The 22542-nt window shown below is 34.3% G+C and overlaps 1 protein-coding gene across 1 annotated transcript; it reads right to left on the reverse strand.

The window, feature by feature from the left end:
* Positions 1–1291: 1291 nt before the first annotated feature.
* On the reverse strand, positions 1292–18974 carry LOC124636532 (xanthine dehydrogenase-like). The gene is made up of 17 exons (XM_047172660.1): positions 18870–18974; positions 11280–11437; positions 10815–10975; positions 10356–10738; positions 10054–10274; positions 9844–9946; positions 9601–9728; positions 9150–9437; positions 5343–5501; positions 5050–5178; positions 4483–4967; positions 3843–4026; positions 3235–3430; positions 2374–3140; positions 2111–2300; positions 1808–1921; positions 1292–1728 (listed from the first exon to the last, which is right to left on the reverse strand). Exons 1-17 carry the CDS (start codon positions 18910–18912, stop codon positions 1658–1660), a joined length of 3780 nt encoding a protein of 1259 aa, XP_047028616.1. The 5' UTR covers positions 18913–18974; the 3' UTR covers positions 1292–1657.
* Between the last annotated feature and the right edge of the window lie 3568 nt (positions 18975–22542).

The following is a 22542-nucleotide window of genomic DNA, read 5'->3' on the forward strand; positions in this document are numbered from 1 at the left end:
GATAAGATAACTATGTATGTAACTAAGATAAGTCAATGTCATATTAATGACTCATTAATTAACAGTGAGTGTCGGATGTAAAAGCCCGGTTTCCACCGCGAGCGGAACGGACCCATTAATGACTTCGTTAAACTCGCAAACGCAAACTGCATACTTATATTTCCACCAACAAATAGTCGGACGGAAAGAGCCGAGCGTGTAGAAAGAGTAGAAATGAGCTCGCTCAGTTCTAGGGAGCGGAGCGGAGTACTTACGGACTCCGCTCAACTCGCAATTACAATTTACATAGTAGCGTTTCCACACAGAAAGTGGTGAGCGGGGCGGATTGAGCGAGTAAAAAGAAATTGAAAAGAGTCCGCTGCGCAAGGCCTGCACCGACTAGTTCAGAACGGACTCTCTCGCTGTCTGCCTAAATTCCGCTTTTAATTTACGATCTTGAATATGCTGGCACATCCAAAATCTTCTTTGCGTGCTTTTTTTTCTGTATACATAATCACTGTCATTGCTCGATTCCGTGTCACTCGATAACATCGCAACAACAGGACCACACACACCAGCTCAAAACTTCAACTGAACTCGTTCTCTGTGGAAATTATCTATTCGTTTTTCATTTCTCATTTTCCGTTCAGCTCAGTCCGCTCATTTCTCTATCTGAGTTTCATTTTGCAGTGGAAATCAAATGACCAACTCTTCGTTGGTGGAAACGCAAACCTCTTTCATTAAAAAGGAGTCCGTTCCGCCTAACCATTTTCCGCACATTACCCTTTCGCAGTGGAAACCGGGCTAAAGGTTTAAATACAACCTTTCAAGTGCGCAGCGAATTGATTATAAAATTTTTATATGACTTCAAACTCCGTGAAATATTAGACGTTTTGGGAATTAAAATATATAGCGTTTTTATACCGTTAATGGGTACTTGAAGTCATAGAAATAAACCGTGTCAAATTCCTGAAAATTTTAAGCCGATCTTCTGATATCAGATATTTTTTTATTTCATGAAAAACCTGGTGAGCTGATTAAGAATTAACTGGTGTTGACCGAGATTAGATGTTAGGACTCATATGTACCTATGCGTAATTTGACAAAGACAAGTAACATACTTTTTTGATTGTGTTATGGTTCAAAAAATTGGTTCATATTTATACTATACTTATGATTTTAGTATGTAAAAATTATCATTAATGCATTATTTATTTTGATGATTATGTCTGAAGGTGTGAATTGATATATTTAGCCTTTAAATGAGCTGTCAAAAATAAGGGGATGAAATAGGGCCAATTAAACTCTGCAGAACAATAAATAAGTATATTTTTAATTTTTCATGGGTAACAACTTACATGCTATTATATACATTATGACACGAAATTCAAAACATAATTGTGTCCAAGTTATCTAAATAGCTAATAATATTTTAATGATTTCTTTTGCAGTTAAATACACAGATCATAATAACAACAATGGCTACAGAATAATAGAATAAAAATTATGGATATAAACGAATTTCAGTGAGGTAAAATCTGATTAAGGTAGGAAATTTTATATTTCTCAATTAACTGGTAACTTTGTTAAATAAACATACGTCTTAAAAGTGCTTTTCAATGAAGGAAATGATTCCTAAGAATACATGTAAAATATACTCCCTTCCGAATATACTCCGTTAGTAAAATTTAAAATCTTTAGTATTAGTATTAATTGCTAGACATATATTTTCGGTTGTGCTCGGTCCATCTGAAAAAAAAAGAAAAGTAAAACAATTACATGAAAGTTATTAAAACCAATTGTAAAGTTTAGAGTAAAGAAATCATACCGATATTGAACCACTGTGTAGTTGGGATGCCAGATTCCTGTCTGGCCTGTACAATGGCTTCCCTGATGGCGAATGCTACGACCACTGTTGAACATATTGCTGGCTCTCCAGTAGCTGTGAATTAACAGGTAATAAATACAAGGGTAAATCTTGGAAACATAATTTAATTTCTGGACAGATAAATGATAAAGATTGAAAATATTAATCAACGACCAAAACAGAAAACATCATCGTTTACGACATTGTCCAATTACAAAGATAATACTAAGACTAGTAATAAAATAGACACCAGTTTTTCTTCACCTTTGGATCCAAGAATAAGATCATTACTATACGAGTTCTTCTTGAAATATACCCTGAAATCTTGAGGTATATCTCTCGCCTCTGGTACGTGATAGTCCCAAGTCCTGTTTGTCAAAATTTCTCCAGATTCAGCGTAGACCAGCTTTTCACAAGTCCAATATCCAAGACCCATGACAAAAGAACCTTCCACCTAAACAAATAATAAAGGTTAGAGATAAGACCATCATAATTACTGTAGGAACTGTTAAAAGAAAAATACTTACTTGTCCAACATCTACTTCAGGGCTAACACTTAATCCTACATCTTGTATCATATCAACTCTCAAAACCTCATGTTCTCCTGTCAACACATCTATTTCAACTTCACACAAAGCCATACCATATATATTGTAAGTCTGTGCATCAGCATTGCCAACAAAACCATGAGCTTGCAGGTCCACATCAGCATTAAATGCTGCAGTGATCAACTGTTCCCAAGTAGGATTAGTTAACGTTGCTCTGATAGGAGCTAATCTCGCATTCAATTGATCACAGCACCTCCTCAAAGCTATAATAATACTCTGAGTTGTAAGACTCCCACCAGAAATAAAGCCATTAGGAGCAATAATTGTATTATTGCCTTTGATCTGTATTTTGTCTATAGGAATTTTAAGAAAGTATGCAGCAATTTGAACTGCTTTCGTGTTGATGCCTTGTCCCATTTCAACTCCAGCGTGAGTTATTACTACGGAGCCATCTCCGTGAAAGACTGACATGTTAACATCAAAACGTTGGGCTCCTACAGGTGACCATCTTGCGAAAGCCCACCTTAGTCCTCGTTTCCTCCATCTATTTTGTGTGTTAAAGGTATTCACTGCAGCTCTTCGAGTGGCGTAATCGGCTTTTGATTTCAACATATCTACCATGCCGGTCATTTCACTGTATTTGGCTGTATCTAGATTAGCTAGACGGACCGCTACTGGGTCTAGAGACAGTTCATAGGAGATTCGCTCTACTATGAATTCCATGCAGGCTATAGCTTCCAGAGAACCTGAGAAAATATTTTGATATCATTTTATTGATTGTTTATTTAATTATTAATTAATATTGACGTAATATTTGGATGAAGATAAAGTTTTATTTACCTGGCGATCTACACCATGTATTTTTAGGTGTATCAGTGATTGTATCAAAGGCTTTGTAATTCATTCGAGTAGCATCGTAGCAGTTGAAATAAACATCAGCACCAAGTGCCGTCAAAGTTTCGTTGATCTTGTATCCATTGTCTTCGTAATAAGTTGTGTTTAGACGTTGAATTTGGCCGGATTTATTTACACTGACCTAAAAAAGACATATATATATATTATTATGCAGTTGATAGTTTATAAATACCTACTAATTTATTAAACCGAACCCTATTTTTTTTGTTTCTGTCCTAAATGCTCCGAAACTACACCAATTTGAAATATTTGTTCACTGTTGAGAAACTATCCCCGAGTAACACATTAGGGTATGTTTTATCCGGATACGTGACGTAGTTGCAGGTGACACCGCGGGAGAACAACTACTTGAAACTAACTTTGTTGCAAAGAGGTAATTTTAACAGTATACAAACAGTATTTTGGTAATAATATTTTAGCATTGACTCATAAAGGTCCCAAAAAAAATACCCGGCATCATAAAATGATTCATTTTTTTTTTACAAAACCGAACAAATTACAAACTAAAAATTGCTATGTTAAATCAAAGTTACCTCATAATCATTAACACAAGGCAATCTCTTGCCCACAGCTCTGAAGTTAGTGGTCAAAGGCTGAATGAACCGACACGGGCGGTTTAACTTCTTCACGATAAGGCTGCAAGCGACGGCCGATTGGATGCTACGAGATATCTTCATGCCGTATGCGCCGCCTATGCGACGGACGTAGCAGTCTATTCTGAAGATATAATTATTTTAGTTAGTGTATGTTTTGGGTAAGTTTTACTACTATTGTAGGTCTGAAGAGTTGGGTTTTTGGGTTGTGTGTGTCGCTTTAACGCGTTTTAAGAAGCTACTGGTCCGATTTGCAAAGAAATGACTTGTTTTAGATGACCTATTTTCGCAGAAGGATATACTGTATCACGGTAGGCGAAGTAGTTAGCATAAGGAGCTCATGGAATAGCTATAAATACTTTATTTGTAGTAACAACTAATGTTATCTTTACTATTAATTCTTTAAGCAGCAATTAGCCTAACATGGTAATTATTACTGTCAGGCTAATTGCTGCTGCTATTTTAGTAGGCGTAACTGATTTTGTTTATATGCTTTTTTGTTTTGAGTACCAGCCAGTAGCCCAATGTTAGAGTTGAAATAATTTTACATAAGAAAATTACAGGTTAAATGAGTACGTACTTATTCTCATCCATATTCAAAGCCCTTGATATCATAACCTGCGTCGCGTCCAACCACTGTGTCGCAGAATGCACTTCAATACCTTCTTCTGTAGGTAAAGCTATACAAAGCAGTGTCTCCATAGTAAAATGATACTGTCCATACATTGCAGTTGTTCCTGAGAAAGTCTTAAAAACATCTTTGCCAGTATTCGTAGCATCTATAGACATAAAGAGAGTGTTCTTTGTTGCATCTTTCCTAGCAACTTTGACATCTATGACAGGCTTTCTAACATTGCTGTAAGTAACTTTGACGAGAGATGTAGCTCTGTTTGCAGCAAATTGAGTTTCTGCGACAATAATTCCGAGTGGCTGATGGTAATATTTTACATTGCCATCGCAAAGAACTTCTTCGTTAGCTGAGTAAAGTAGACTGTCAGCTGGAGTGAATGAGTTCAATCCTGGTATATCTTTTGCTGTGTAGAAGGCTAATACTCCAGGGTATGCCTGTAACAGAAAAATAAATTTTCAGTAATATGATAAGATTTAATTACGGTTGTTTACTAGGTAATAAATCTATTATGCTTACCAATGCAGCTGAGGCATCGATTTTGGTAATTGTACCCAAAGCGACGGTAGTAAGTACAAACGCACCAAATACTTCATTAGGTAATGTTGGAATATCATCAGTGTACTTAGCTTCTCCAGCACATTGGATCTGGAAACCAGAAACCAAAGATTAATAACAGTCATCATATAATTTACTTGCAGGTACGGCAGTCTTTATAAAAATAGAGATTAGTTGAAATGTCTCCAAAAAAGCGTATAAAATGGGTTTACAATATGTTACTTTTAGTAGTTTTTAAATAAGCACATTCTTACCAAAGATTCCACTTTAGCAATAGGCTGATTTAAAGGCCACAGTTTGGGGTCAGTTGTAAAGATCTGTCTCGCATCCGAGACTGGTCTAGTACCATGTAAATACCCAGCCCCTGATGATAAACGCTGGTTCCTGACATTCGGGCAGATTGTTAGAAGACCCTGAAATGACACCAAAACTTAATAGAAACTGTGATTGACGTAGGTTTACTTAATACATGTTCTTAGAACTTGAACTGATTACTTAGTAACAAAATTGCATTTGTTTGTGAGATTTTCTAGTTATACAACACATATAAAACCACTTTTGAATAGTTGTTTTATAAAACTAGCTTAGTTTTAAAACAACCCGGTCTAGACAGGAAATTCTACGGAGATAAAAACAAGAAAGTTTAATGGCTTATTTTGTTAGTGCATTTTCGCGTTTCTGCCACGAAGTAATCACGGAGTTCAAGCTTGTTCCTCTTTTTTAGAAAAAAACAAATAACAGCGGAAAAGAAAGTAAAACAATATGTGGCCTGTATTATACAATACTGGTTCAGGATTTTTAGTTCACTCCACTCGACGTAGAGTTGTAAAGAATTGCTTTCGCTATTCACGCATTCGCTAACTTAGACCATAATAAAATTAAGATGCTTCCAGAAGGCTGGCTATTACCTCGGACAAAGAATCAGCATGGCGATCCAACGAGGTAATGCTGCCAGCCACTTGGGCACGCTCCCAGTTGACAGCGATGGGGACGAATTTTTTGACGCTTTTTAGTTGTTTGTTTTACTAGGATAGTTTTTGATATTTATCTATACATATAATAAATCTGTAGAAAAGTAATTTTTGTACATTGAAGAAATTGACAAAAAAAATAGCCAGCATGTTAAAGGATAACTAACAGAACCCATTTCCATCATTTTTGTAATTTTTGTCTGTTTGTCTGTTTGTCTGTTTGTCTGTTTATCTGTTTGTTTGTTCGGGATTCACGTAAAATCTACGAATTAAATGCAGACAATGCTTATATACAAAAATTCTACGTAACTTGGGGTATTATTTAGTTTTTGTTTCATCGAAATCGATTCACTCTATCAAAAGATATGATTAATTTTGTGAGTTCAACATGTAAAATATTACGACACGCAATCTATTTGTCAAAACTGTACATTTGAATGTTGTACTTATATTAGTTGATCGGCCTATTATTAATCTTTACACAGAAAATCACACCTTTATAAGTAACTTCGGAAGAAAAAAAAAAAGAAAATTTTGTTTAGCCAAGGTTAAAGTAGCTCCATCTGTGGTAAATAAAATACATCATCAATTTGTCAAAGGAGCGAGGTGGTAAATGACAATATTACCATACATTCTTTATAGAGGATTATTATTTCAACAGATGGAGTTGTGTATTTTCCGTAATTCACCATATTTTAACACGAAGTGTAATTTTTCGATAGACATTTCAATTGTGTTTGTCAGTTTGCCGTGCCACATCAAAATCCAACTATAATTATTACCTTGATGAAAGGAAAATTAATAGTTCTCGGCCAAATTTAAAATGGTGCCATCTAAATTATTTTTTGAACATTATGTCAAAAATGATGACTTTAGTGGAACAATTACTTATCATTTAAAGTTACAGATGGAGTTCATATCAGGATTTTTTCATAAACATAGTTTAGCCTATCTTCCACTAATGTGGTGGCCTTAAAACAAATTACTTTGAGTGAGTAGTATTAAGTAGACCTTAATTATTTTTTCTGATGCAAAATATGTAAAATTAATCCTAGAAGAAATGAGGATCTATCTCTCGCAGGCGCTGCTAAGCGTGAGGTAGGTAATGTAGGATTCTGTAGCTTTAAAAACAAGCCCAGATACAAAGTGCAGATAAGAAATGGGAGCTTTCTCGATTTAATACCATACACACGTAAAATGCTTTATGCGTCTGAAAACGTACAAATTACGCGCCGCATACCAGAGACAAGTTTACTTTCAACTTCTGATCGCAAATACACTGTTCACGATTACGAACAGTCTCAGTAAGACCCGAGCCAAGTCTAAAAAAACACCTTTTATATAAAACTACGTTTGATGTCATTTAATCACAAAGACAGAATTGTTCTCGGTTGCAAATCCTATCCACCTATATCCTATCCTAATCCAGAATGCATTGCAGGTGTGCATTGCACAAAAACCAATGGTATCCTATTCGAGAAGTCAAAAGACTTGAACTGCTAACGTCAGCTTCTGCGCTAAGCAAGTGTTCTTAATAGTACCATCAGAATTACATTCATCGTTGAATGAGGTGATTAAATTTTCAGAAACCACAATAACAGTAGGAGCCAAAGCGTATGATCGCTTCATAGAGCTCTGATTGGCCCCAGATGACCAAGTCAGGTCTGATTTGTTTGTTCATCAGATCTTTGACAGTGTTTCGGTGGATACTTACTGTCGTCCTGTTTACGTGTGACACAAAATATGGTATATAAACGTCCTCCGCAATAGCGACATTTTCCCGGTGTGCGGTAGTGACGCACAGTATACAACACTTATGTTTCTTTTGATTTGCTGGCTCCACCAAGAAATGGCAAATTGCGAGCGTACATTTTGAAAATCTTGGCAAAACTGCAGGTTTCAAGTACGAACACATGAAGTGGACTCGCACAGATACGTACATTTTGCCTATTCGTGAACTAATGCAAACATTTCGGTGGAGTCCCGGCTTAGGCCACCACATTAGGCGTGCGCGATCCTCGGGCGTGTGAGTAGCGCGGGCGCCGCGCGTGCGTCGCGAGCGCGTTGCGTGACCGTCGTGTTTTGCTGCCCTGCGGCATTTGCAGCGCGCTCGCGGCTTGCACGCGCCGCTCTCCTTGACGTTTAACTGCTAAGGCGTTTAGCGGGCGGCGGGGATAACGGGCGAAGGGGTAAGAACGCAACTCGAGCGCCGCGTGCTCGCCGCGAGCGCGTCGCTTGCACTCTTCACACAGGCCGCAGGGCAGCAAAACGCGACGTTCACGCAGCGCGCTCGCGACGCCCGCGCTACTCACACGCCCGAGGATCACGCACGCCTAATGTGGGGTCTGCCTTATCATAGTGAGTAAGTGCACAGAAAATCCCCGTCATACAAGTGTTTCTCCCCAGTAGTGAAACTATCCTACCCTATGCGCCTGCTGATGATGATGACTCATTTTATCATCCATCCAGCTATTCCCCAACTATGTTGGTGTTGGCTTCCAGTCACCGAATCTGTTTGAGTACCAATATTTTGCTTGGAGCGACTACCTATCTACCTATCTTCAATCCAGTCAACTACACAAGACGATATCCATGGTAAGACTGACAGACTTTCTGGCTTCTGATTAGTCGCAGCAGCTGCAGAAAATGTACAAATGACAGCTTTGTCAGACTCAAAGCATATAGACATAGATTATAGCTGTTTCCTGTGAAAATTACTTACGCACCATACGTAATAATTTTCCAAATTGGCTGACTAGATCCAGAGATATTCACAACGTCACAAACTTTACTTCTTTTGTTTAGATAAATGGTCACATCCACAACACAACCTTGATCAATGAATCTATGCGACTGCTAAGTGCTAATCCTAATTATACTGTCACGTGAAAGAATGCACCTACGGGATAAGTAGTATTTTGACTATTCTATATTGCCCACGCAGACGAAGTTGCGGGCAACAGCTAGTTGTAAATATGTATTGTAAATAAAAACTTGCTATATAGATGCTTCCGATTTTATATACTCTACAAAATTCAAGATCCAACCAAGATTAAACCAAGATATAGACAGAGATAACTAAAACCTTACCTTATAAAACAACGCCTTTGCAATAAACCGTCTATAAGCAACAGAAGCCTCAGGTGGATTTTCTTCAACTATCATTTCTCCATCCAAAACTCTCAATGCTGCTTGTAACGTTTCATTCGTAAACAAAGGTTTTCCTATTAGAAAGGTTTCTGTAGCCAAAGCCCTAATGAATTTAGGAGAAAGACCACCGTAGACGATTCTTGCTCTCTCAACAACGTTATTTGCGGTCAGTTTGTAGAGAACGCCTGTGTTAACTATGGCATGGGCGCTTTGGGCTCTTGGCATTAGCTAGAAAAAAATTATTACTAAGATTAGTAAGTGCTACAAAAACATCACTATCATTTTGGTAAATTGCTTTTGCAAAATTCATTTTTGATGTTGGTTATTTTAAGACAGTCTGATTTATGCCGTAATTCATACTTGTGATAAAATGATCTAATTGTCAACTTACCTTATATGAAAAGAATCTGTATTGATTGCTTAGTGGTGGCAGCATTACATTCAGAATTACTTTTCCTGACATATTTGTTTTCAGGAAGTTTTCCATAGTTACTATGTGCAGTGTTCTACTGACGTCAACTGCAAGAAAAAATAGTATGATATCTCCTATAGTAACTAAAATGATCATAATTTTAATTGATCTTCACAAAAAAAAAAAACAATATTGAATTTATTGCAGTACAAAATAACTTACCTAGAGTAAGCTGAGCCCCTACAGTTGTCAAAAGTAAAAATATATCAGACGGGAACGATATATTTTGGTGCTTTATCATCAAGTTTCCTGCAATCGTACCCATCTGGAATCAAATAGTCAACTTTAAATATTTTGCCTGTTGAAAAGAAACAACTGATATTTTTTATCTGATAATAGTTTTCTACTTAATTCTTCATTATCAATACTCACATTTCTAACAGGAATATGAGCTACCAAATCCACATGGGCATATACTTTAGCCAGATACCCGAAGTACTCCTGTTCAGACGCTGTCTTCAGAACATCCAAGAACTCTGTAAGTGTCATTCCAGCACCAACGATTAGGTTCTGATCATATGTGACAGTTTTAAGTTCTAGAAGGGTGCTAACATCGACCAGGACACGAGGATATTCTTCTATTGGGACTGCTCCTGTAGAAACAAAATGAATTACCATTATAGTTTCTTTCACACCATCTACAAAGTTTAGTTTTTACAAAGATGATGATTTACCTCTAGCAGTATTTCCACCCACTAACATATACGACCCTAAACCTTCAGCCAACAAAATATTAAAGACATCTTGAAGTACCCTCGGCTTAAACCATATTCTCCCATCTTTCAACACGATCCTTTTAATTTTCAAATCGTGTACATCTTCATCTTCAACGACGCACCAATCATCATCATCATCACAGGTCTTATTGCACTGCTTTCCAGATTTCTTACAGATTTGCAGGTCTTCTATATCCATGATTTTCTTTTCCTTTGGGGCGTCTTTGGCGAATCTTTTGAAGGCTTCTAGGATGGGTCTGTAGCCAGTGCAACGGCATACATTGCTGCCAAAAGCCTTTTCTACTTCCAGCATTGTGACGTTTTTTTTGCTTTCTAGGAGACTGCAAGATACAGTAGAAGTAAGATATGAGAATATGAATACATATTGGGCTTCATAAGATTTAAGAGCATACATACCCATGCATAGCCATGACCCACCCTGAAGTACAGTATCCGCATTGTGATCCATGGTGTTCCGCCAAAGTTTTTTGAAGTGGATGGTACCCAATTTTTCTGTTTCCCAAACCCTCAATAGTTTTGATGTCCCAGCCGTCGCAAGTCCCGATTGGCACCAGACACTGTTATATTGAAAGTATTTTATTTTATTTATTTTTATTTTATTTTAAGCTATGTTTACTTCTACTATTATTAGATCTATGGTAGGTTTATCCTTGATGATATTGTTTAATACGCTCTATAATACCTGGAAGAGGTAACAGTTACCTCATCCCGAGATATACTTGTGTGATGACATGTGTCACATCATGTACATTAATGTAGTAAGAATGATTGTATATTTTTTATTCCTTTCTTTTCAGGTAAGTAAAAGATCATATCACGTCTACATGGCAGGTGTTGACCAGCAAGAAACAAAATACTCACAGCATTAACAGCCACATAAGGAGCTCCAGGACATTTGGAAGCAGTCACCATGCAGGCTCCGCAGCCACCTTCGAGGCACATGTACTTGGTGCCGCGCAGCTGAAGTCGCTTGCGCAGGTAGTCTAGCAGCATCACGTCGGAACTCACATCTCCTCCCACTGAGGAAGAAATGAATTGTAACTTAGTATTTATAAGGTTAAGTATTGATATTTGTGGCTCTTCATATTAAAATAAATAAATATCGAGACTCCTCCACACACGGTCTAAGCGAGCCCCATAATAAGCTATTTATTAGCTTGTATTATGGGTGCTGGCACATCTGATAAACTACATACATATACTTTACATATCACTTATGATGATACCCAGACCACAGCCAATAAGCATCACACAAATATTGACCGTATTGGGAATCGAACCCGGGACAGCATTTGGGATTTGTAAAACTGCATAGTTAAATAATTGTCTCTAGAGAAATCAGTACCCACAAAAAAATTAATATACGAAACTCGACACCCTACTTACCTTAATCAGATTAAATTATATAGATTCGCCAAAAACACTTAAAATGCACTTTCATGCAGAAAGGTCATTCTTGAAATGACTCAGCCTTACTCATACAATTTCATAAATTACTCTTTCAGATACAAAAATAGGATAAAAATGTTCTTTTCGATCATCAACTTTCTCGATACTCTGTAAGTATATTAATTGCGCTTTGGAATGTGATCCTTCAAAATTATTAATTTTTTGTCAATGCTGTGTTGGACGTAAGGCAAGTAGTAGTTCCTGAGATTTGCGTTTTCAGCAAAAAAGAAAACTGTCTGCTTTATAATATTAGTAAATATTCCAAATATTTATTTCAATACTAGCTGATCCCGCGAACTTCGTATCGTTCAAACCTTCCCTGGACCTCTACAAACATTTTAAAACCAAAATCAGCTCAATCGGCCCCGCCGTTCTCGAGTTTTAATCAGACTAACGAACAACAATTCATTTTTATATAGATTTTCGTTCGTTATTATCCGTTATCTTTCTGGTGAGCAACGATTGTAGCACTCAGTGTTCTGTGCCTATTGTAAAATGAAGGTTGAAACACAACACAGTCAGTTATTTTGCGATTTCTTTAAAATTATCCTTCAAATTGATTTGGTGACCTCGCTATAATTATTTTGATACTACATATCCATGTAATAAGTGTAGCGTTAGCGCAAAAGGCCGACCGTGTAGGGTAGAAAAGCGATTCGCTGCGGATTTCAATAATATATCTCTGTTTGTTGATTTGCTTACAATCAACTTAACTAGGTATATTTTATTTTATGAATAGTAAACCTTAACCGTGAAGCTAAGAAATAGGAAATAAAGTGAACAAAATAGGTTGACACAACATGAGCAATATTTAATGCTCCATATAAAAGATTTCTCCACAAAAATTCAAGCACAATTCCGGTTTGAGACAAAAGTGAGATTTCAGTCAATACGCTCTTAATTTCTGCCCTAAAGACATCTGATGCAGTGAGTACAAGCAACTGACGTTGTGCCGGTTCAAACCGGTTTGATGCGCCAGATTTTGGATATTAATTTCACGTTGACAAAATGAAAGAAAATAATTTTAAGTTGATCTTGATATTGGTTAACTTTTATTAACACTTTTGGATTAATTTTAAAGCTTTAATTGGTGTTTTTTATACTTGTTGAAATGCTTATTATTTTAAGATGACACTTTTGGTGCAACATTAAGAGCTGATTTTTTAAATCAAAATCATGACGTTAATGTAACAAATTATGTTCTGGTTGCAGAAAAAACTTTTTTACAAAAAAATTAAACCGACTTCCCAAAACACTAAAAAGCAAAAAAAAACTATTTTTAGGTGCATCGGCCTAGAAGTCGGTGTCTAATGGATGTTACTAAGTTAATTTTGCCACCGACTTCTAGGCCGATGCACCTAAAACTAGTTTTTTTTTGCTTTTTAGTGTTTTGGGAAGTCGGTTTAATTTTTTTGTAAAAAAGTTTTTTATTTAAAGCTTTTCAGTGATACGAATAGTTGTCACTATCCATACAAGTGAGAAGTTCTCATCAATACAAAGAATATAAGTCCAAATACGAGGTATTTTACATATTCAGTTGTCGAGTTCCCTCGACTTACTTTCTCTGGTCTCCATCATCAGGTCAGCTCCAAACCTTCACTGTTGCAAAGGTCTTGTCAATACAAATAATTTAAGCCCAAACACGAGGTAGTTTACATATTCAGTTGTCGAGTTCCCTCGACCCTCTCTGGTCTCCATCATCAGGTCAGCTCCAAATCTTCACAGTTGAATAGTGCTTTTAGGCGTACACCTGAGTGTCAAGTTTTTACCCTATGTATGCCTACAACTTTCGAAGGTTGCCCTCGATTTCTCAGGGTTTCCATCATCAGATCCTGACCTGATGACTATGGGACCACCTCGGGAGTATATCCTATCAAACAAAAAAAGAATCATCAAAATCGATTAATAACTGGCGGAGTAATCGCGTAACAAACATACAAAAAAAAAAAAAAAAAAAAAAAAATACGGTCGAATTGAGAACCTCCTTTTTTGAAGTCGGTTAAAAATACAAATTACTTTTTGGGTATCCTCTTTTTTATTGCTTTACAATTGTTTATAATTATAGCCTGTACTTGTTTAATTAAATCAAATTGATACCATATTATGCCTGCCAACAAACAGTTTCCTTCTTAGAATTATGATATGTAGGTAAATTAATATCCTAAGCAAAACCACAAAAAAATTTAATTATGGAAAAATTATGCATTTACCTATGCAAAAATCAGTCGGTCTGATGCCGGCTTAATATCTGATCTTTGTAACGTGCGTAATACCAACCAATCAAATTCTCACTGATGACAATACAATACCCCTACATAAGATTGGTTGTCAGACTTACTGGTTGTCCACCCTTAACGACTGTCAAAGATGTTCATATGACAGCGTCTAACACCACGTTCACAACGGATCATTTCTTCCATAAGCTCGGCAGATAAATCCGCCTGAAACCGCTTGTTAAGTACAGTTTGAACTGGTTGATACTGGCTAATAATTCAGTCTAGATAAGTGACGACCTCTATGGTCACCAAGCCGGACTGCCGAATCTGAGGTCCCGGGTTCGATTCCCGGTTCGGTTGACATTTGTGTGATGAGCATGCTTGTTGATCGTGGTCTGGATATTACAATATGTATTTATAAATATGTGGCGGACTAAAACCTGTATAATGTAGCTATATGTAGTTTATCAGTTGTGTTAGCACCCATAACACAAGTTAATTAATAACTTACCATGGGGCTAACCAACCGTGTGTGAAAAGGTGTCCCGACATTATAAGTGCAAGTAATCACCTGGCTAGACAGATGTAATCAGCATGTACTTTCGACAAAACTGTTACTCTAAACCTGTTTTATGTTACTCGTTGTGCGCAATTGTACATTGGTTATGTATTTTTTTTTTTTGAAATAAAATACTAGTTTCTGCCAGCAGTTCCATCGTCCCTATCATTATTCTATGGGCTTCATACAGATTTTTTTTTCAAATCGAAGGTATAGTTCCTGAGATAAGCGCATCCAAAAAAAAAACCTTTTAGCTCTATGACATAACTAGATTCAGCCATCGGTTTTATTTGGGTGCCATGGGAACTACTCACACTCAGGTAAAAAGTAGCCTATAAGTGTGGTACCTTTATAAACGGGTGATGTAGATCTGAAAGATTTTTTTATCGATCTAGTATTTCCAAATTAGTAGATATTAGTATAGATATTATGTATTACAGTATATAAATATTTATTTGAATAAATAACGTGGGTGGAAGTAACGAGAGCATGTCTGTCAATTATTCTAAAACTAGCTGAAGCTTGATAGTGATTAATCGACTTATTACTTTCTAATATCACCCATTCAATTTATTTTATTGAATTGTAAAGTAGGAAATTAGGATATTAAGATTAAATATTCAATTTACAATTTGTTTAATCACAATTTATTGTTAAGAGATTTTTAATTAAGAGATTGAGACAAAATCATCTACTATGTATTTGCTTTATTTTGCTTTACATATTTGGAATGAAACCCAAAAAAAATAAAGTACTTAAAAAGTTACTACACTACACTAGTATTTATAAATAAAAATTAAAAAAGAAATTGAAGAAGATTATTGAGGAACTAGGGAACATCCTTGAGATACTACTAGGGTAACCATAAAATTTCAAAAAACCTAAAGACATTCTTCAACTGTTTACAAAATTTTAAACATCCGATATATTCTTAGCAACTAATTAACCTAGGTACGACGTTATGTTATTATTCAGACGTAGTACATATAGATAACAAATACCTTGTTTGTTTTTGATATCACGCAAAACAAATTCTAACTCCATATTACGTTTGAATTATATAAATAACTATTCCGATTTTTGTTTTGTCATGATAAAAGAAAATCTCATGTGTTACACATAGGTGTTAGAATAGAATAGAATAGAATAGAATAGATTTATTTATTTGCATAAAATGTAGGTAATTTTACAATTAGGTGTTACAATTTTATTTGACCCGTGTACATTCTGCCAGAATGGCATGCAAAAAATAGGACTTATACTATAAACATATAATCTAGGTATCACTTATAACTATATTAATTTAATCTAAGAACAATAATACTGTAAGCTAAATTGAGTTATCATTAATGAAATCGGATACAGAGTAATAGCATTTTTTAATAAGTAAATTTTTGAGTGTGTTTTTGAATTTTCTTAATGGTAGCTCTTTTATCATTAAAAATTAAATTAGTATGAGTCATTGTGTTTCTATGTTAATTTTATTACGAGTTTAAGACGCGAATTTGTTCGGGGGTAAAAATAAAGCATTATTTTTACAAAATAATTACATTACTAATTTTGAGACCAGCTTTCATATAAAAAAAAAAAAAAAACTGCTACCAAATCGGTTCATTAGTTTAGAGCTACAGACAGAATGGAAAAACAGTTAAACTTATATTATAAAATTCCTCTTTTTAAAAGTGACGTTATTAAACTATTTTTTAAACTCTAAATCACACCAGGTAGGTAATCGATTAAGGAATCTGTACTAAAATTATAAGCTTGAAGAGTTAGTTAGTTAGTTAGTTAGTTAGTTAGTTAAAAATTAAATTAGTATGAGTCATTGTGTTTCTATGTTAATTTTATTACGAGTTTAAGACGCGAATTTGTTCGGGGGTAAAAATAAAGCATTATTTTTACAAAATAATTACATTACTAATTTTGAGACCAGCTTTCATATAAAAAAAAAAAAAAAACTGCTACCAAATCGGTTCATTAGTTTAGAGCTACAGACAGAATGGAAAAACAGTTAAACTTATATTATAAAATTCCTCTTTTTAAAAGTGACGTTATTAAACTATTTTTTAAACTCTAAATCACACCAGGTAGGTAATCGATTAAGGAATCTGTACTAAAATTATAAGCTTGAAGAGTTAGTGGTAGTATGTTCACTGGAAAGGACTAATCTCAAGAACTACTGGACCGATTTGGATCTATCATGAATATTTCATCTATCATGAATATTTCAGGTTTAGACATCTCATTTTTCGAGGAACGCTATGCGTTTGTAGGTATTTGGTGCGCTTAGATCCCATGGGACGGGGCCAAACCGCTGGCGGAAATTAGTTATTATTACCTTTATTATATCATTGTTTTTACTTATTTCGGTAACATTTTGTTTCAAGATTGTTATCCGGTTCAGACATAAATTGCCCTTCAGGCAAAACCTTGTGATTTCCACATAATACCTTAACTAATTACTGTGGTATTGTCACTATTGTTCTAAAGGCGTTTTTAACCGTTTTCTATATAATTGCATAATGGTGACATTAACTTGGAGTGTTAATCTTATTTACAACCTTCGTTCACTTTGGGAACCTTATGATTTCATGACCTTTGAATGTCAGTCAATCAGTTCCAAGAATCTGTGAGTTTTTTTTAAGTTATTTACTTTTTCCTTATACAACAAGTGTTAATAAAATTGTCTGTTTGTCCTGGTGTCAGTCCAGGAGCAATTTTCCCAGTATCTTATAGAAACCAAACATATTACTATTCCTTCCTATCTCCATGCCAAACATCTCAATCAGTTCAGCTCTTTTACTGTTACAGCACAATAAACAAACACAGTTATAATTTTGATCGAGCACTTGATAAGCATGGAAATGGAAGTACGCACATAAAACGATCAGGTGTTTGACCGGTCAGACCGACTAAAAACTTTGATTGAATTCACCATTTTCGGCCTACTATTTACTCTGCAGTGTGCGGGTACTTACCTATTAATCTGATCTTTACATAACTAAGGTATATACCAGTTATGTTACTTATTAGATATAGCAGTAAGTAAGTATGCGGAAGATATAAGAAGTAGTGCAGTGGCGTAACATGTACTAGACGTGTGTCCACCTTGTCATTTTTTTATGATACTTCCTATGTATGTCATAACTAGATACTTACATGTAATTTCGCCATAATTTTTTTTTAGGATACTTTAGAGAAATCTGGTATTTATAAAGCAAGAACTTACTTACTGTTTAGAATTCGAAATAATAATATCGTATTCAACTACGTATCCATTCTGTATACCTATGCTTTAACTTGTATGTCGCTTGTTATTAAACAATAGAAAATCAATTGTCTCTCGCGTATATTTGCGCATACAACTAACTTGTTTAAAGTCTTCAACAATGTTTGAGTTCTATTACCACTTAAAAAAAAATATGATTGCATTTATTCACCTTCAAATAAACTAATTGTAACGTTTTGTATCATTAAAACCTATATCCCTTAAGAACTATAAATTGTTTTAGCCTATAATAGGCATTTCCACTTGCGTGCAGAAAAAGAGAACCAATACATAAACAATGCAGTTAGATAATAACGACAAATCGTTCTCTGAAAATATTAGACGCATGCAATTTTTATTCAGCGTATTATATATTAGGTACGTTTCATTTAATTGTTTATTGTGGTTCAAGAATTTTGAAAATTATAAATACAACAAAAATCCCAATTAATTCAAACTTCAAAATAAGAGAAATAATTGTTTTTCTTTTCAATTATTTGAATTGCCGTGACAAGAAGTGCATTTTTTATTACGAACTGAAATAAAATTACTTATTTATTGGATTATATAAGTTAAAGGTTAATCAAAAACAACGAGAAAAAATATAAAAAAATTACGCCATTTACCTAAGCAGTTCGGAAGTACTGAGATTAATTACGTCTAAAACACTTTCACTTTTAATAATAAAAATATACTGTCCACAGTTAACTTACATTCAATATTACCAAACGTAAAAACAATTAAACTTCTACCACTAACATAAAAACACATCTTTAAAAATAGGGATGCCATTTCCAAAGTATTTAAATCGATTAAAAATTAAAGTTTCAGCGATCTTTACCTGATACAAAAACAATAAACACACACCACTTATAAAAAAAAATCTCACACATTTTCAAAAGTAGTGATCATTCCCAAAATACATGAACCAATTTTCGAAAAAATGAAGATAAACTAACCTGAGCACTCTGCTCCATTGACCTTAAACTTGATGCGGTCCATGACTGTATCTTACGGCTACTTGCAACAAACTAACTGACGGACCGTTATCTTTAAGCAGGAGAACTATAAAAAATGCGTAAACACAAGGCGTATAATTCTGCACGAGCACGTGTGTGTAGTGGTGAAAGAAAGTGATCTATAGTAATATGACAGAGGAAATATTGTTTTGTTTGTTTGTAACTTAAAGGGACCAAAACTATTGAATGGATCCGAAAATTCATTCACTATTGATAAGCTACTAGAATATCCCCGAGTAACATAGGCTGTATTTTATCTGGATACGGGTGGAGGGCTCACGGGACGCGGGTGATACCGCGGAGAAATTGCTAGTCAAATATAAAATGGTTGAAATAGATAAAACGTTGTAATATTTGTATATGCCGTAATTTAAGTCAACAGATTTTTTTTTCGTTTTTTTTTTTGTTTACATTGAAGTTATAGTTAATCCTATAACAATATGTGGATGAAGGTTATCAACAATGGTTGTCTATATTTTTATCTTCTAAGTCAATCAAGATAACTTTCACACGAGCAATAGGCATGATGACAGTAATCAAAAATCATTAAAATAATATATTTATTAAATTAAACTTGAAGCTTGGAATATAAAACGCGCATTGTTTTCTTTATTAATAATGTGATTAATATGTATTTTTATAAAATAAAATTACGAAATAAGGCAATCCGCCATGATATCTTGAACACCAATCAGAGCTCGTGACGTCATTTCTCAAAACAACTCGCGCGAAAGCGCGCGAACGTCACATTTCGTTATTGTGAACTTCCACTGCGATCTTTGTTTTTAATTAATTAATTGTTTATAACACGAGTTATGGAGCCCGGATTTATCAAGGCAAACAGCGCTAATTTGCCTAGAATTGATATCATAATGCTGGGAAAGTTTTTGGCATCAAATAAAGATTTTTGTTCAGCTGAATTTAGAAATGTTAAAACTTCCATGTAAGTATAATTAATTAAAAAACAATGAGAGATGAAACCTAACCTCGAAATAGTTATTTACATTATAAACTATGCTAGAATCTAGAGAACTATGTAATAACTTACATCAAAGTGATCTTCACAAAAATAAAGTTGTACCCTGGGTAATATTGCTTTTGAATCTCGCCTTGCAAGTTTAAGCCACTTGTTTCGTATTTTTTTATTGTGAGGAACGTACACAAATAACTCATCAGGAGTTGTTTTGGATGTGTTCTTACACTGGGGGACCCCACAACACCTATGCCCTTTCGAATTCATATTTAATAACACAAAAAACTTAATTTTTGCACGAGCGTTGTTTACTTGCGTCTTGTAATTTCAGTCGTGACGTCACAAGTGACGACATGACACTGACAAGCGTTTTCGCGCCGGGTTCAAAGTGGACAGAGAAAAATGCAATTATTTGATAAAAAAACTTCGCATTTTCTTAAAATTAATAATTTTTCATATAAAATAGACGTATACCTACATCATACAAAAGGAATTTAAAAATTTGTCATCATGCCTATTATGTATTTTGACACTAATACGCTGAATGATAGAAACATTACTTTGAGGCATTAAGTATTCATAAAATATAAAACGAAGAATTTGTTCAAATATACAATGTTTTAAAGCATTTTTTTCTCTACTTCTAACGGATTGACCATGTAAAATAAAACGAAACGCTCAAAGATATCAGCCGTGTGTTTTTAAAATTAACTCACGAGATATTAAAATTATACGGCAATTATTTCGGCCAAATATTATTCATTAAATCATTTTCATCGCACTGAATAAAACAAATAAATGGTCACCAATTTTTTTTGTAAATTGAACCTTATTTTGACGTGTTGATGTCCTATAATGGCTCGTTAAGAGTGAAAGTAGTGAGTTGAAATCGGATAAGTTGGCAGTGCAGAGAAATAGTGCAGGTATTTTTGTTGTAATATGCAATGTATGTATGCAAATGTGGCATTGTGTTTAAAAAGGTAATTGTGCAGTTTTAATTTCAGTTTCCTTTTCAGAATTTCGAATGTAAACAACCAGCCAGGTGCTAGGCGGAACAAAAGGTTCCGTGTGTTAATTTCGAAAGAAATGGAAAATGGCAGAAAATCGCTGTTGTATTCTATTTTTTTAAAGATTTTTGGTTTTATAGTGGTAAAAGATATAACTGTCAAACTTTTACGGTTCATGAGATACAGCCTGGTGACAGAGTCGCCGACGACGGACGCGGCGACGGTCAGCGTATTCTTAAACTCAGGATCCCTTTTCACTTTAGCTAAGGAACCCTAAAAAAGATCTCATTTAGAAAATCTAAGGTAATACATTTGTGAATCAGACATTTTTATTTGCATGCTGATATGCATCAATGATGCTGCTTAAAAAGTAATAATTTAATTTAAAAAGTAATAATTTAATTTAAAAAGTAATAATTTAATTTAAAAATGTAATAATTTAATTTAAAAAGTAATAATTTAATTTAAAATATAATCAAAGTCTGAGTGCGTCAGATTTGCAAAGTTTAATGAAAGTATCATCTAGTAACATTATTAATTTACTTATGCTCTAAAAAAGGTGGTTATGAAAGGAAAATTATCCTTCTTACTTTCATGTCTGAAACTAGATAATGAACCCTATAAAATAGGTACAAAGGAATATGCAATATTTTATTCAAATTGTTACACATAGGAAGTGATGAAGGGTGGCCATTTTGGGGACTACATTTCTAGTGCTGATTTAAACATGGTTTGAATAAAAGTTATTGCGTTTGAGTCTAAAATTCCATGACGCATCATTTTTAGCATGCAACTGAAGACCAGAAGTAACTATACCTACCTTTGTAGTAAATAATAATAATATGCAGCACTATCACTACAATGTAAAGGATACAATACTATTATTAATAGAGAAATATCGTGATTTATATGACCTTATATTAAATAAGAGATTCATTCGCATATTATAACAATATAGGAAAAGTTTTGTTTACTTCAAACACGACGTATTTGTAAACAAACTACAGTTTCATACGATGTTTTGTTCATCTGTACTAAAACATTGTTTTATGAAACACATATTCGGTTTTGTTCCTATATGTGCAAACACAGTAGTAAAAGGATTTAAATACAACAAGCACATGAGATGAATTTAAATTAGTTGTAAAAAATTTTTTCTTTTAAATTGGTACATGGTCAATATTCTTTGATTCTCATTTAAGACATCAATAAAGACGTCCAGATAAAAACATGAAAAAAATTTGAAAATCCTTGCTGAAATTCAAAAATAATGTTTTTTATATTTAATTATGACCGTTCTCTATTAATTTATTAATTACTCTTAATATAAATTAATATGAAATAATTAAGTATGTGGTTTCCAGTTTTTATGAAGTAGCTTTAGAATTAACGTCAATATACCGTTTTTGCATATTTGTACAAAAAAGCGTCTATAAATTGCATAGCAAGACCTCGTACGAGGTCTATGAACTCATCAGTCTATTTTGGGTGATTAAAATACTATGCATGAATTAATTAATCTAATAGTTAGTGGCAGTTCGGTTCCTTAATCTTGAAAAGGGGTAAATAACTATCAATTCTTCATATAAAGCTAAGATTTGTCTGTTTTTTTATTATTATAAATATAAATATT

This window comes from Helicoverpa zea, chromosome 14 (assembly GCF_022581195.2).
Source record: "Helicoverpa zea isolate HzStark_Cry1AcR chromosome 14, ilHelZeax1.1, whole genome shotgun sequence".
NCBI classification, from domain to species: Eukaryota; Metazoa; Arthropoda; class Insecta; order Lepidoptera; family Noctuidae; genus Helicoverpa; species Helicoverpa zea.

Excerpts from the sequence above, each read along its gene's own strand:
- LOC124636532 (XM_047172660.1), bottom strand. The coding sequence starts at position 18,912 with ATGGACCGCATCAAGTTTAAGGTCAATGGAGCAGAGTGCTCAG. Across the intron at positions 10,739-10,814 it reads TGGGTCATGGCTATGCATGG|TCTCCTAGAAAGCAAAAAAA; the intron begins GTATGTATGCTC and ends TGTATCTTGCAG. Across the intron at positions 5,179-5,342 it reads TTGCTAAAGTGGAATCTTTG|ATCCAATGTGCTGGAGAAGC; the intron begins GTAAGAATGTGC and ends TCTGGTTTCCAG.